Source organism: Siphateles boraxobius, unplaced genomic scaffold, assembly GCF_051911475.1.
Source record: "Siphateles boraxobius isolate OS27281-9 unplaced genomic scaffold, OSU_SipBor_1 20, whole genome shotgun sequence".
NCBI classification, from domain to species: Eukaryota; Metazoa; Chordata; class Actinopteri; order Cypriniformes; family Leuciscidae; genus Siphateles; species Siphateles boraxobius.
In genome coordinates, this window is record NW_027508811.1 from 3,573,059 (window position 1) to 3,587,223 (window position 14,165).

The 14,165-nt window shown below is 36.3% G+C and overlaps 1 protein-coding gene across 1 annotated transcript in view; it reads right to left on the bottom strand.

Annotated features, from left to right (window-relative positions):
• hpse2 (heparanase 2) overlaps window positions 1-14,165 on the bottom strand; it is a 94,255-nt gene that overhangs the window by 53,698 nt on the left and 26,392 nt on the right. The window contains exon 4 of the mRNA XM_077236401.1: window positions 2,579-2,752. Within this exon, the coding sequence (XP_077092516.1) occupies window positions 2,579-2,752 (174 nt within the window). The remainder of the gene's footprint in view (window positions 1-2,578; window positions 2,753-14,165) is intronic.

Genomic DNA, 14,165 nt, shown 5'->3' on the forward strand with positions numbered 1-14,165 from the left:
TATATTTTTATTTTGGAGCTTGACAATTGTGGCAAGCAAAAAAAATAATTTTTGGGTGAACTATACCTTTAAGACTTTTGATGCAAGCTGACACCCAATCGCAAGCGAACAAGCAAACTGCCTTTGAATTACGACCTATATTGTGGTCAGCACTTTGTAAACTATTTAAACAAGGCAACACTTGTGGGAGGTGCACACTTGAAATCACAGTGAGGATGTTACAGAAGTCAAGTGGTGAATTTTATAAACATCACAGCCTGTGTGAGTGTGTGTTTATGTAGGGAGAGAAACACAGAAATGCTCAGCTGTTGTGTCAATACAGTACCGGGCCAGGCTGAGGCCAGTGGAAAATATGAGACATTATTATTAACGATTAAAATATTATCCAGATCCTATCATTTAGAAAAAGTACAAATAACACAGTCATGAAATAAATCATCCCAGTGCCCGTGCATCACTCTGAAAACTTTGTGTCACGCTGGCAAGACCCACTCAATAAACATCCACCCACAGCTGAAAATTTTTCTCTTTGTTTCATTTGGCCTCCTCGTTCGATTGAAAGAGTTTGTTTTGAATGAACAGCTTCGCAAAATCTGATTTAGCAAGTTATCCCTAACAGCTTTTCTTCGGACATGGTTATTGTTACAGTTGAAGACAGAAAGACAAACATCCAAATATGGCTGTTCCAGTAACAACATGCCTTTATTAGAATTTGGTAAATGGAAGGATTGAACTCTAATCCAGACTCTTATCCACTATTACATGACAGATATTAATTATGATAATATATCATTATTTTTTGTATGAATTTTACATGCAGTATGAGCAGACAGATTGCTCACTTTGAGCGTCCTTCTGTCTCATATGACAATCTCAGACCAAAAGCAGCAATGTTCTGCACGCCGGCAGCTAGTAACCACAAAATGTAGCCAATAAACAAATGATTAAGACAATATATGGTTTATGTACATTCTATAAGCAGCCTCTGGTATTTGTATAGGTTTAATGTGTAGTATGGAAAATGCTAAGTGTGCAACTCGGGCTGCACATGCTGTCAATAACAGCTATATATATATATATATATATATATATATATATATATATATACTGTATATATACACACATACATATATACTTACATATATATATATACACTCATGGTATATAATTTTATAATAGGAACCCATTATCATCATATGATCATAATTTTTTGTCAAAAGTTTGTTTTGATGTTTATAGAGAGACATTTGATACAAGGGCATCATGAATAGGGCAATTTGCAGCATGTCTGGAACAGGACAAAAGATGTATGAGTGTTTAGAGCAGATTACAAAGTCACCAGGTGTCCTTTTGGATTCTGCTTTGTGATTTGTCTCTTGACATAAGCCCTATTGGAATGGGATTAGTTTTATATGAAGAGGTGGGGTAATGTAATAATGACCAGATCTTCTTGAATTGGCCATGCCAGTAATTTTTCCAGACTGCACAATATTTTACCGGTAAAGACTGCTTATAAATATTCCCAGCTCATACAGCTGACACTTTTCCAGCCTTTATGCTGTTGTGCATCAAGCACTTCAAGTGTCTCAAGTGGATGTGGGTCAATGAGGAGACAGTGGAAAATGAGAAGATGCTTGTTGAGTATGGATTGATGGGCTTTTTTCACGTTTTTTGTGCGACATCTTCGAGAGAGAGTAAGGGCAAGGACAAATGAAGTCTCACTACTTTATTTTTGCTTGTTTTAGTCAATTAAATTCAGATTTAATTTCTCTTATTAATCCTAACATGTTTAATGTTTCCAGCATATATAATTATCTAAGCAAAATGCTTATCATGATTGGTCAGTTACTGTGACTGCAATGTATAAATGTTGTACACACCCATTTTATAATTTTCTACAAACTAACGGTTATTGGTTACATCAATGACAGTAGGAAACAGGGGCGGATCTAAACCACATTTTTGAGACTGCAGTTTTAAGGAGAAAATACTCAACAATGGTGTTGACTGATGAATTTGCACATGGTTTGCCTTAAAGCATATTAAAAACACAACATAAACATTCAAAGAGCATTAAAAACTTGATTTTCACCACAGGGGGACTTTAAAGGAATAGTTCACTTTAAAATTAAAATGTTGTCATCATTTATTCACCCTCAAGTTGTTTCAAACCTGTATGAATTTCTTTCCTCTGTTGAACACAAAGGAACATATTTTGAAGAATGTCGGTAACCAAACAGTTGATGGACCCCACTGACTTCCTACATTGTAGGAAAAAAAAATACTATGTAAGTCAATGGGGCACATCAACTGTTTGGTTACCGAGATTCTTCAAAATATGTTCCTTTGTGTTCAACAGAGGAAAGAAATTCATGCAGGTTTGGAACAACTTGAGGGTTTTCATTTTGAAGTGAACTATTCCTTTAGTGTACGTCTTGTTCAAGAATTCCACCTTGCATGGTTCAAACCTGCAACCTTTTAGTTACACACTCCCACAATAATCACTGCTAGATGGATGCTTTCTTTTTCTTTAATAGACATAAAATGCATGAATGATGTCACAGCAGAGAGGACTCACCATTGCCGAGCTCCCAGGAGATGTTGTATTTTTTGCCTGCGCTGTATTTGAGCAGACTCAGAGCACTGGAGGCGTTCCATGAGTTGTCAGGGTTTCTGTGCAAGGCATTCAGCCCAAAGATCAGGTGCAGTCCTGCGCAGTCGGCAAAGTTGTAGAGTTTGTCTAAAGACCTGGCTGGGAAAAAGCCAAACAAAGCTGTAACATTGATACTTGCATTTTTTTTTTTTTTATCATAACCATTTTACATTTTAGTTAGTTAGACTATTGCAACGTTTGTCACCCGTTGGGTCTCAAGACCGTTTTGAGTGTGTTGCGGAGTGTGGAGTAAAAAAAAAAAAGGTAATTCTTAATGTTTTACTGATGCAAGACTTTTATTTTGAAAGACATACATAAAAGCTGTTGACTCTTCTGTCAGACGCAGTTTAAGTAAAGAGTGCCTCAGAAAAAAGCATTGTACCGTTTCAGTATCTGTTGTGTCATTATTCTAACATTATTTTCATGACGAAATTAAAAAGACTTTCACCTCAGAAAAACTAAATTTCATGTCAAGTCAGATATACGGTGTACGGTGACGCAAATGCGGAGGCACGCACTGTATATCACTTCACTACATAAAAAGAGCAAAAGATATGCAATGTTATATTTACGTTGTCAATTAGTAAGTCATGAAATTACCAAAAAGTACCAATAAATTAAGTAGGCTAACTGGTACATAACTGGTGTGTTAGCAGGGAAGGATTTGCAGAAAGATATGATGTTCATTCTATTTATCAGGAGCAGTGTCCATGTGTTTTATTAAGAGCTCATGTTAGTATTGTATATTAACCATGGTAACTGTAGTTTCCATAACCTTTACCCAAAATATCACTTTGGGGTATTTTCTATATTTTTGTGACTGTAGCGGCTCATTAACAAAAACTAGATGGGGGCTTGTATTTAATAGCCTTACCTTATACTATTTAGGCTATTCAGTGTTATGATTCTTACAATTCATGTGTAAGTGAAGTAAAGTGGGACAGTACTTGTGTGCGGCTTAATGATCATGGGAAAATGCAGATACCATGGTCAAACCAGTTGAGAACCACTGGTCTATTGTATTAGCCTATGTATATTATACTTTATTATATTCTTTTAGTATTCCAGGACTGCATCAAATAAAGTATTCAAATTCTAAATCTGCCCGACAGACAGACATAATAAATCTGATTTTGCTAAAGGACAGCCGTTGGCTAATGTTTGGAAATTCTATCTGTTAAAAGCAGCAAAAATAAGCACAAATATTTCAGTGCCCTTTGACTTCATTTCCTGCGTTTAAAAAGAAGCAGATGAAACAAGAGAGACGAACAGGGAGCCCCATCTTGTCAGTGATGAAAGATTTTGTGCTAAGTGTCATTTAAAAGAAGTGGGTCCATTATTTCATGTTGGTACCCACGTCTTTGGTTAATTTCAAATGTTGAATAAACTTTTTTTTAAGAAGACTTCACAACAATTCCATCATTCGCAAAGTTCCCACACCCTTTCTGTCTGTTTATTAAATATTGATTATACGTTCATTTACCAATAAAAGTGTAGCACAGCTTCGAAGAACACGTTTTACTGTGTTTAAAAGCTTTCTACAGATTTCCCACCAAAATCAGCACAGAAAGTGCAAAGAAGATTCTTCTTTTCTGGGACTAGCCAACATCATGAGGTAGTCTTGGCCTTAAAAACACCCAGTTGCTATTACATCTGTTCAGAGATTATATTTATTCAATTCTTTGACTGCAACATTGGCAGAAGTAATGTTCCTCTCATCAGCATTTTTGGGTAGATGTGAATCCTCAGAGAAAAGCAAAACAGAATCACAAGAACGCAACCAACAGGCAGAAAATCAGCCGGCATGGATAGGAATGGAAGAAATGCACACTGGCGTGACTGCTGAACTTCAATTTAATTGTGTAGTTATCTTTATAGCTTTCATCACAATTTGAAACATCACCACTAACGGCAAAGTGTCGTTTCCTAAATAGCGTACATAAATATTCTAATCACATGGACGGACGTACAAAGTCTCGTAAAAAGATCCAACACACAGCTTCCCTGGGTACCAAACTATAAAAAACGGTCTTTTAAATCAGCACTTTAAAGCAGCAGGGAAGTGTTCCAATTACAGACTCGTTAAAATATTACCGTAATGAGATCAAGATTATGTTTAATTCAAACATGCAGTGAAACACCAATGACAGACCTTTTATCACTCTTACTTAGCAGGCGTTCAGACATCAAACAAATGCAGTTATACGGACTTGTTTACTAGAATTAAAATGCCTTTATACAGTAAGCATATATATATATATATATATATATATATATATATATATATATATATATATATATATATATTACGTTGGACCACCTTGCCATGTCTATGGAGTATTGTGGGGGTTCTACTTGTTGTGCAGCCTTTAGCACCGCAAGGTTATTAAAACGACGCAGTATATCATCAAAGACAGGTGGATGGAAAACATGCAGGACTGCTGTTAGGGCAGAGGAGGAAACAGATCCAGATGTTCCTCAGGTAACCCACAATAGCCTGGATCAGGTAGAGAAACAGCATAGGAACCATGCTAAATCTACTTTGATCATTAGTAAACGCATGCCTAGTTTGGGATTTTTTAAAATATTATTAAGCAATATCACATGAGCAAGAATTTCATTGTTCTGAATATAGGCACAACATAATGTGTCATTCAGTTCTTTATACAATAAATAGATAAGGTAAATTAAATAGACAGAACGATGAATAGTTAGAACGATACATGGATAAATAGACAGCAATAGAATGACAGATAGACCAACAGAACGACAGAACATTCGATAGAATGATAGATAGATAGAATGACAGATAGAACGATAGATAGATAGATACATAAAGACCGATAGAACAATCAATAGATATATAGAACGATCGTTAGAACAATCAATAGATATATAGATAGAACGATCGTTAGAACAATCAATAGATATATAGATAGAACGATAGATAGATAGATAGATAGATAGATAGATAGATCGATCAACAGAACGATAGATAGACAGACAGACAGATAGAGAGAGACAGACAGACAGATAGATCAGGTTACAGTTCTCACACAGTTACTGCTGTGCAGTAGTTTGCATTTTGTTTTCCTGTAAGGAGTAAATCTCATTGATAGAACAGCTAGTTTTCCTAAAAGCAGCACGTTTGATCAGTTCCATATTGCACAGCAACAGTAATAAGGTAATTAGTGTGTAAGCAGCGTCCTGAGCCAAACACTCCCTAGAGCTCTGGACGGACAAAGAACAACAGAGAACTCAAGTATTTCCAGAGACATCAGCTCTTTTGCTCTTTCTTTATGCCTCACTTTCTCTGGCTCTCTCATCCTCTCTGTTTTTCTCCTTATCAGTGGTAAAATGAAACAATGATAAATATCAAAAGCCAAAGGAAAAATAAAAGGCCTCCTTAGAAGGTCTGGAAAATAATGTTGACTTAGTTTGGGCAATATTGAAGTTTCTCTCACAGGTTATCAGCTCATCAGTAAATTACAATCAGAAAAAATCAATAATATAGAATAACAAGTTTGCATGTTTTTTATGATTTTACTCATACCAAACGCAAGACCACATCTGATAGACAGCTTTTGAATTAGAATTGGTTAGAATTAACAATATGTTAACCTGTCACACAGGCAGTCTACACACGTTATTTCACAGAGTTGTAATTAATGGACGAAAATTATGCTAATTTTATATAAGCATGCATGAGAACCCTATTTACAAATAATTGGAATATGATTCATTAAAGTGTCCCTGTTTTGCTATTTTAAAGGTTTATCATTTTGTTTTCGAGAGCTCCTATAAGGTTTACATGCATCTAAGGTCAAAAACACTTTAATTTTCTCATAATATACATTGCACAACACATCAACTAATTTCTCAAAGAGTCCGAAAATGGTTAGTTCAAAGATTCGGTCTCTCTAAACCCTCCTTTCCGCGAGACTACTCTGCTCTGATTTGCCAGAAGTTCAGCCCAGTCTGTTGTGATTGGTCTACTGCTTATAGCGCGTGTTGGAAAATGAAACGCTTTTCTAAATTTCAGCTCCAGAAGCTTCCTCAGCACTTGATACAAAGTGATACGAACAGTAACGATTGGCGTCTGTATTACCGTACAATTAGAGCCCGTGTTCTCATCCTTTAGAAGTGCAAAATTTGCTTCTGCAACACAGAAAACAGCATATTCTCAAAATGTTGACAGCACAAACCAAACTCAGCAGTCTTAGCTACTACTATGGGTCAAAGTAGCTCCTGGGCAGAAGTTGTAGAAGTTGTTCGTGGGCATCCAATGAGGACCATAGGGTGGCATTATGCAAATTTGTTACATTGTTACTTAGGTGTGTAACGGGAAGTCAGACTGAAACTCTTGACGACTCGTTTAAGGCAGTTCACAATCAATTCTTCCTTTAGGAGACAATAACTCCATTTATCATGCACTTTGGTCTTTAAAACTTTGCAGACCTTTTATATCCACAAACAGCTTTACTACACACTGTATGAAAGGTAATATTCGGAAAAGCTTAATGGGGTGCTTTAACATAAACACATTTAAGTATCAAATCTGAGGTTTATGAATCAGTTGTGAATCCAGAGGAGAGTTTTCAGGAAGGTCCATTTCATGTGCTATTTATGTTAGTGAAATCTATGAAAGTTAGTGACTAGTGCACTTCATCGGCATAAAAAAATCTCTTCACACCTACCCTGTCTGCAGCAGCACTGTGTGGATACTGTTGTTTGTTAATATGGGTGCCAAAATAAATATGCACCACATACACTGCTTTAATGTGCAGTGTGCAACAGGCGCCAAGAAGCTCTTCAATAACTTTAGCTAAAGTAGTGGAACAACTATGAGTACTGTATGAACGCACAGATGTATTTTTAAAAAATTGGTGCCTTTGAACTAGTTGGAGTCGACTGTCTGAACTTTTGTAGCAAGTTCAGCAAACGCTGAACCCAATGAGTAGAACTAAAGTGCCGGATCCCCCCTCTCCCAATGTAATGGAAACAGAAGGGGTCTGGATTTTGTCAGGGTAGCTATCTGATCACAGACATAAGACTCCCATAACAAGCTGGACTGCACCAGAGCGCTACGGCTCATTTCTGAGCCAGCTTATTTCCATTTATGACACGCGATTACCTACAGCAACTATCAGGACATGTACACCCAAATTCCAAAAAAAGAAATGGATCAAAGCACTTCCATACCAAGAAAACATCTCTAAATCCATGTTTATGGGCTCTTATATGATTCATTGTTTTCAAAAAAGAGTGAACAACTTAGAGTAAAGTAAACTGCATTTTTTCTTATTAAGTGTGAAAAAGCTATACAGCGAGATCCGTTTTGATTTTTACTTATTGAAATTATATTTTGGATATAAAGACGCTTGGACCCCTCTGTATGATTAAAGCCAAATTATTTATTTCTTAAAATGAATTTAAAAAAGGCCAAATTGCTTTTATAATCATACGCCACATGTACATACTGTTCGCATTCCTCACCATGTAATCAATTCTAATTGCACGCAAGCCCCTCACAGAATCCCATTACATGGGATGCAATTACATTAATTACATGGGATGCATTCTTCAGCGTTCATATCAAAAGGACAGTGGAGAAGTCATGTGGGCTCATGTTACACCTAAACAAAGGAAATGTACACTTGTACACTGCTGAACGCTTCAGAGCAAATGATGAAGCTGTTTTTAAGTGCGATGAACCAAAAAAAGCGATGCAAACTAATTTAGCAATGTGGATTTTGATTATACAGATAACCGTACAAATGACAGCACAACTTAACTAAAAGATTCATTTAGTGAGTAGGGGCCTATATTTTCTATAAAAGTTAGTTACATCAATCTAAAATCGGAAACAAATGACAATGTACATATACAGTTGTATAGAGTTTTAACAACAGCACTACTCATAATATATATAATACTACAATTATAAAATTATAAATGAAAGCCTTACTTTGCTGGCATAAAAAAACGGGTCACACTTTAGATTAGGGTAGGAATTAGGTATTGGGTAGGATTATGGATATAGAATATGGTCATGCAGAATAAGGCATTAATATGCGTTTTATAAATACTAATAAACAGCCAATAACATACACTTTAAAAAAAAGTTGCTGCCTTAAACACAAGTACAAAGTTGATTGTACTTAAAAAGTTAAGTAATTTAAACTTAAATTACATTAAACTGACTTAAATTAGTTGCATCTTGTATATAAACATATTGCTGAGTTAAAGCAATGCAAAAACACATGTTGTCATGATAACGTATTAATTGAATCATTTTTTTTTGTTTACAGTGTAGTAATATGCATGATAATAAGCAACCAATTAGTAGTGAGAACTGGAAACCTAAACTAAAGTGTTACCAAAAAATTAAGGATTTAACCGAAAAAAATAAAGATAAAACAAAAGTGCAGGAACTCAAATTGATCAATCACTTTTGAATCTGTTCATTCATAAGAATGAATTCATAAGAATGAATTGGACTTTCCAGTGCGATTTGTATTCATCGAAATGAACAGAATCTTTGAATCCGTCCACCCCAAAAATTTGTTCAAGATTAGTTCACTGATTCGTTCAGACAGTTATACTTCATAGTACATTACATTGTTACATCAGTATAGGTGGCAACAAGTGAGTGCATTATTTTGTCTTATAAAAACATTCTTCTTGCAGCAAGTCCATCCTATTAATCATTTTACTATTAATAACATTTATGTCTAAATCTATAGAGACTCATTTAAATCATATTTACATCATACACTTTTTTCTACAGATCGCAAAAAAGCAAACTATAAAAAATACAACAAAAATGTCCTAAAATTGCCTAACTTATTTTGAAGATTTAAAGCAATATAAAAACATATGTTGTCATAACTTACTGATCATATAATTTTTTACAGTAAAGGTAATAAAAAACACTACGAACACCTTAAAAACTGCACAGCAACAGCCTGGCAGCCACACAAAATATGCTAGCATCATGGCAACAACTTTACGTTTTTTCATTAAAAAAATAAAAATTATTAGTTTCACGTGGCATTTCTTGCTAAACTGTGCACAGACTGTGTGAGAAAGCTTTCCAGTCATTGGAAGTTAATGCTATTATTTAGCCTATTTTAATTCCCAGCTCTCTTTAAAGCAATTTCAAGTTTAATCGTTCAATTGCAGTGGAAAAATAACCAGGTCTAATTATGACTAATGACTACGGATGCCGGACAAATCCTCTGTTTCTGAAGAGGACGGATACTATCCCTGACCCTTCATCAACACTCATTTCTAGCAAAAGAAAACAACACATCCTGACGTGCAATAGTTCGAGTAGTTTTAAACCATTACAAGAGCGACCTTCTAAGCAACTAAAACGTTAAACAACAAGTAATATCCTGTTAAATCGTAATGAATGGCTTCTGAACTCGCTTTCCATTCCATTTTTCAACCACACAAGCTTGCTGCTATTCCAGCACTTAGGAGCAAAACTCAATCCCGCCGCACATCAGTTTTAGGAGGGATCAGTTTGAGGCATTTCAGAGACCCCCGTCAAAGTGTTCCCGTGATGTACGACAGGCTTCCCTTCAAAAATAAGTGCCAGGAAAAGGGGTGAAAATATGGTTTCAATATTTCAGCTATGCCTGTGGTAGTCTGTAGCACACGGTACGTGTCACACAAACCCAAGTGCACTCGTGTTTATAAATATAGGAAATTACACAGGGACCCTGGTTTGATAGGGCTCGATACACACTCAAAACCGCTCAGGTCAAACCACTTTTGTGTTTGGGAAGAATGCAAACTATGAAGACACCTGTTTATAATTCAGTATGGCTAACTTGGACTGCATGTGTATTCATGTGCTTTATGTCTTTATTTTCAGGAGGTTAGTTGCAGTATGCACCGATGTAACTTGCGCACAGAAGGCCACGTTATTTTGTGCGACTCTGTTTGTGAGCGTACATGCGTGAGTACATACATGTCTGTACGTGTATGTGTACATGTGTCTGGCCATGTGTTGGCAGTGAAGGAGAGCAAGAGCTGACTGATATGTTAACATCTCAGAACACACTCTGGTGTATAAACATCCACACACGTTTGTGTACACTAATTAATCTTCCCCGTGAGGCTGCCTCATGCACCAGCACATGGTTTGGGCAGCGCAGGACTGCCGCGTTGGACTTTGATTTCCTGCTAGTGTCAACAGTCCTGGGCGCAGGACTGATTGGAGCTGCATTTGATGAATTCAAAGACGAGCGTGTGTGCCAAATTACATCAACCGCTTTAAAATGTCTTATATAAGATCCAAATTCAAACCAAAACCACTTGTGGGGGCAAAGTTGACCAAGAGAGTGAACCAAGAGTTTTTAAACATGTCCTTCAAGTATTACTGCTGAAATGCATTATTGTGATGTGAAATCAGACCAGCGATAAGAATCATAAGCTGAAACCTAAAAAATGTAAATATCTTGTCTTCCAATTTGAATCTTTCACAATGAGTTTTTTTTTCTCTGAAATACTTCTACTGCCTTCAAGTCCTGCTAGGAAGTTTGTACATATATATACATATATATATATATATATATATATATATATATATATATATATATATACATATATACATATATATATACACACACACACACACACACACACACACACACACACACACACACACAGGTGCTGGTCATATAATTGGAATATCATCAAAAAGTTGATTTATTTCAGTAATTCCATTCAAAAAGTGAAATTTGGATATTATATTCATTCATTACACACAGACTGATATATTACAAATGTTTATTTCATTTAATTGTGATGATTAAAACTGACAACTAATGAAAATCCCAAATTCAGTATCTCCGAAAATAAGAATATTACCAATATAAATATATTACCAATATATATATAGAATATAAACCAATACAAAAAAAAGATTTTTAGAAATGTTGGCCAACTGAAAAGCATGAACATGAAAAGTATGAGCATGTACAGCCCTCGATACTTATGGGCTCCTTTTGCCTGAATTACTGCAGCAATGCGGCGTGGCATGGTACAAATACAAATCTTTTGTAACGTTATAAATTATGTCTTTACTATCGCTTTTAATCAGTCTGGGATACCATGGTCCTTAAACCAGGTACTGGTAGCTTTGGCACTGTGTGCACGTGCCAACTCCTGTTGGAAAATGAAATCTGCATCTCCATAAAGTTGGTCTGCAGCAGGAAGCATGAAGTGCTCTAAAACTTCCTGGTAGACGGCTACATTGACCTTGGACCTCAGAAAACACAGTGGACCAACACCAGCAGATGACAAGGCACCCCAAACCATCACTGACTGTGGAAACTTTACACTGGACTTCAAGCAACGTGGATTCTGTGTCTCTCCTCTCTTCCTCCAGACTCTGGGACCTTTGATTTCCAAAGGAAATGCAAAATTTACTTTAATCACAGAACATAACTTTGGACCACTCAGCAGCAGCCCAGTCCTTTTTGTCTTTAGCCCAGGCGAGACGTTTCTGGCGCTGTGTCTTGTTCAAGAGTGGCTTGACACGAGGAATGCGACAGCTGAAACCCATGTCTTGCATACGTCTGTGCGTGGTGGTCAGAGTATGTGAGCTGAGTGGAGCGGCAACAATTTTCCCTCCGCGCTCCAAGCATTCAATAATCACTCCGCTCCAGCTCCGCTCCGGGTTCACCATTTACCGCTCCCGCGCCACTCCTCGCTCACTGATATAAGAAACACGCACTTTCCGATCATTTTCAGTAGGCTTGAGAACCTCCCGCAGTCACTTATGTCCATCGACGGAATCATAACCTTCAAATTTTTTTCTGATTTGAGTGATCCATCTGTAGCCTATCATAGCGTAATGTGTTTAACGTTTGAATCCTTACTTAAAATGCAGTTCTATAATGAGCCGTTGGCATGAATTGTACTCGTGATTCAGCGGTAGTGGAGCGCTCACGGAGCGAGTGAAAACCACGACGCTCCGACTTTTAAAAAATCCGCTCCGCGCTCCATTTAAAATCACATCGCTCCACTCCTCGCTCCGCTCCCACTCCACTCCGCTCACATACTCTGGTGGTGGTTCTTGAAGCACTGACTCCAGCTGCAGTCCACTCTTTGTGAATCTCCCCCACATATTTGAATGGGTTTTGTTTCACAATCCTCTCCAGTGTGCGGTTATCCCTATTGCTTGTACACTTTTTCTACCATATCTTTTCCTTCCCTTCGCCTCTCTATTAATGTGCTTGGACACAGAGCTCAGTAAACAGCCAGCCTCTTCAGCAATGACCTTTTGTGTCTTGCTTTCCTTGTGCAAGATGTCAATGGTTGTCTTTTGGACAGCTGTCAAGTCAGCAGTCTTCCCCATGATTGTGTAGCCTACAGAACTAGACTGAGAGGTGTTTTGAGTTAATTATCTGATTAGAGTGTGGCACCAGGTGTCTTCAATATTGAACCTTTTCACAATATTCTAATTTTTTGAGATACGGATTTTGGGGTTTTCATTAGTTGTCAGTTATAACCATCAAAATGAAAAGGAATGAACACTTGAAATATATCAGTCTGTGTGTAATGAATGAATATAATATCAAAATTTCACTTTTTGAATGGAATTACTGAAATAAACTTTTTAATGATATTCTAATTATATGACCAGCACCTGTATACATAGCTTGGCTCTGCGAGTTATGAGAATATTATTGAAAGAAGTCTATATGCTCGCCAAAGCTGCATTTATTTGATCAAAAATACAGTAAAAACAGTAATATTTTGGAATTATATCAATTAAAAAAATGCTTTTGTTTGAGTTGCATTTATTTGACCAAAAACTGTAACATTATGAAATATTATTATAATTTAACATAACTGTTTTCTATTTTAATATATTTTAAAATGTAACTTATTCCTGTAATGCAAAGCTGAATTTTCAGCATCATTACTCCAGTCTTCAGGGTCACATGATTCTTCAGAAATCATTTTAATATGCTGATTTTGTGCTCAAGAAACATTTCTTATTATTATCAGTGTGTTAAAAACAGTTGTGCTGCTTTTTTTTCAAGATTCTTTGATGAATAGAAAGTTCAAAAGCACAGTATTTATTTGAAATACAAATCTTTTGTAACGTTATAAATTATGTCTTTACTATCGCTTTTAATGAAGTGAATGCATCCTATTCAAAAACAGGTGTAATAAAAATACTGATCCCCAACATTTGTTAGTGTGTGTCATCCTGACATGACTTATAGGCATAATAAATAACAGATCTTCAACAAAGACAGAATGTTCATCATCTCCCAGCATTCCTAATATGTCATCACCTGAAAGGTTTGAAAAGATTTGCAGTTGTTTGAGGTGTCAGGGAGACACGATAAGTACAGAGACATATGAAGATCTGTCTAACATTTAATCTCTGTGTAGAAATAAGGATCCACTGGGAACAACTGCTTTTGCTGAAAAACTGCATCACATTTTTTTGCAATCTTTAGACAGAATCAAAACAACGAGA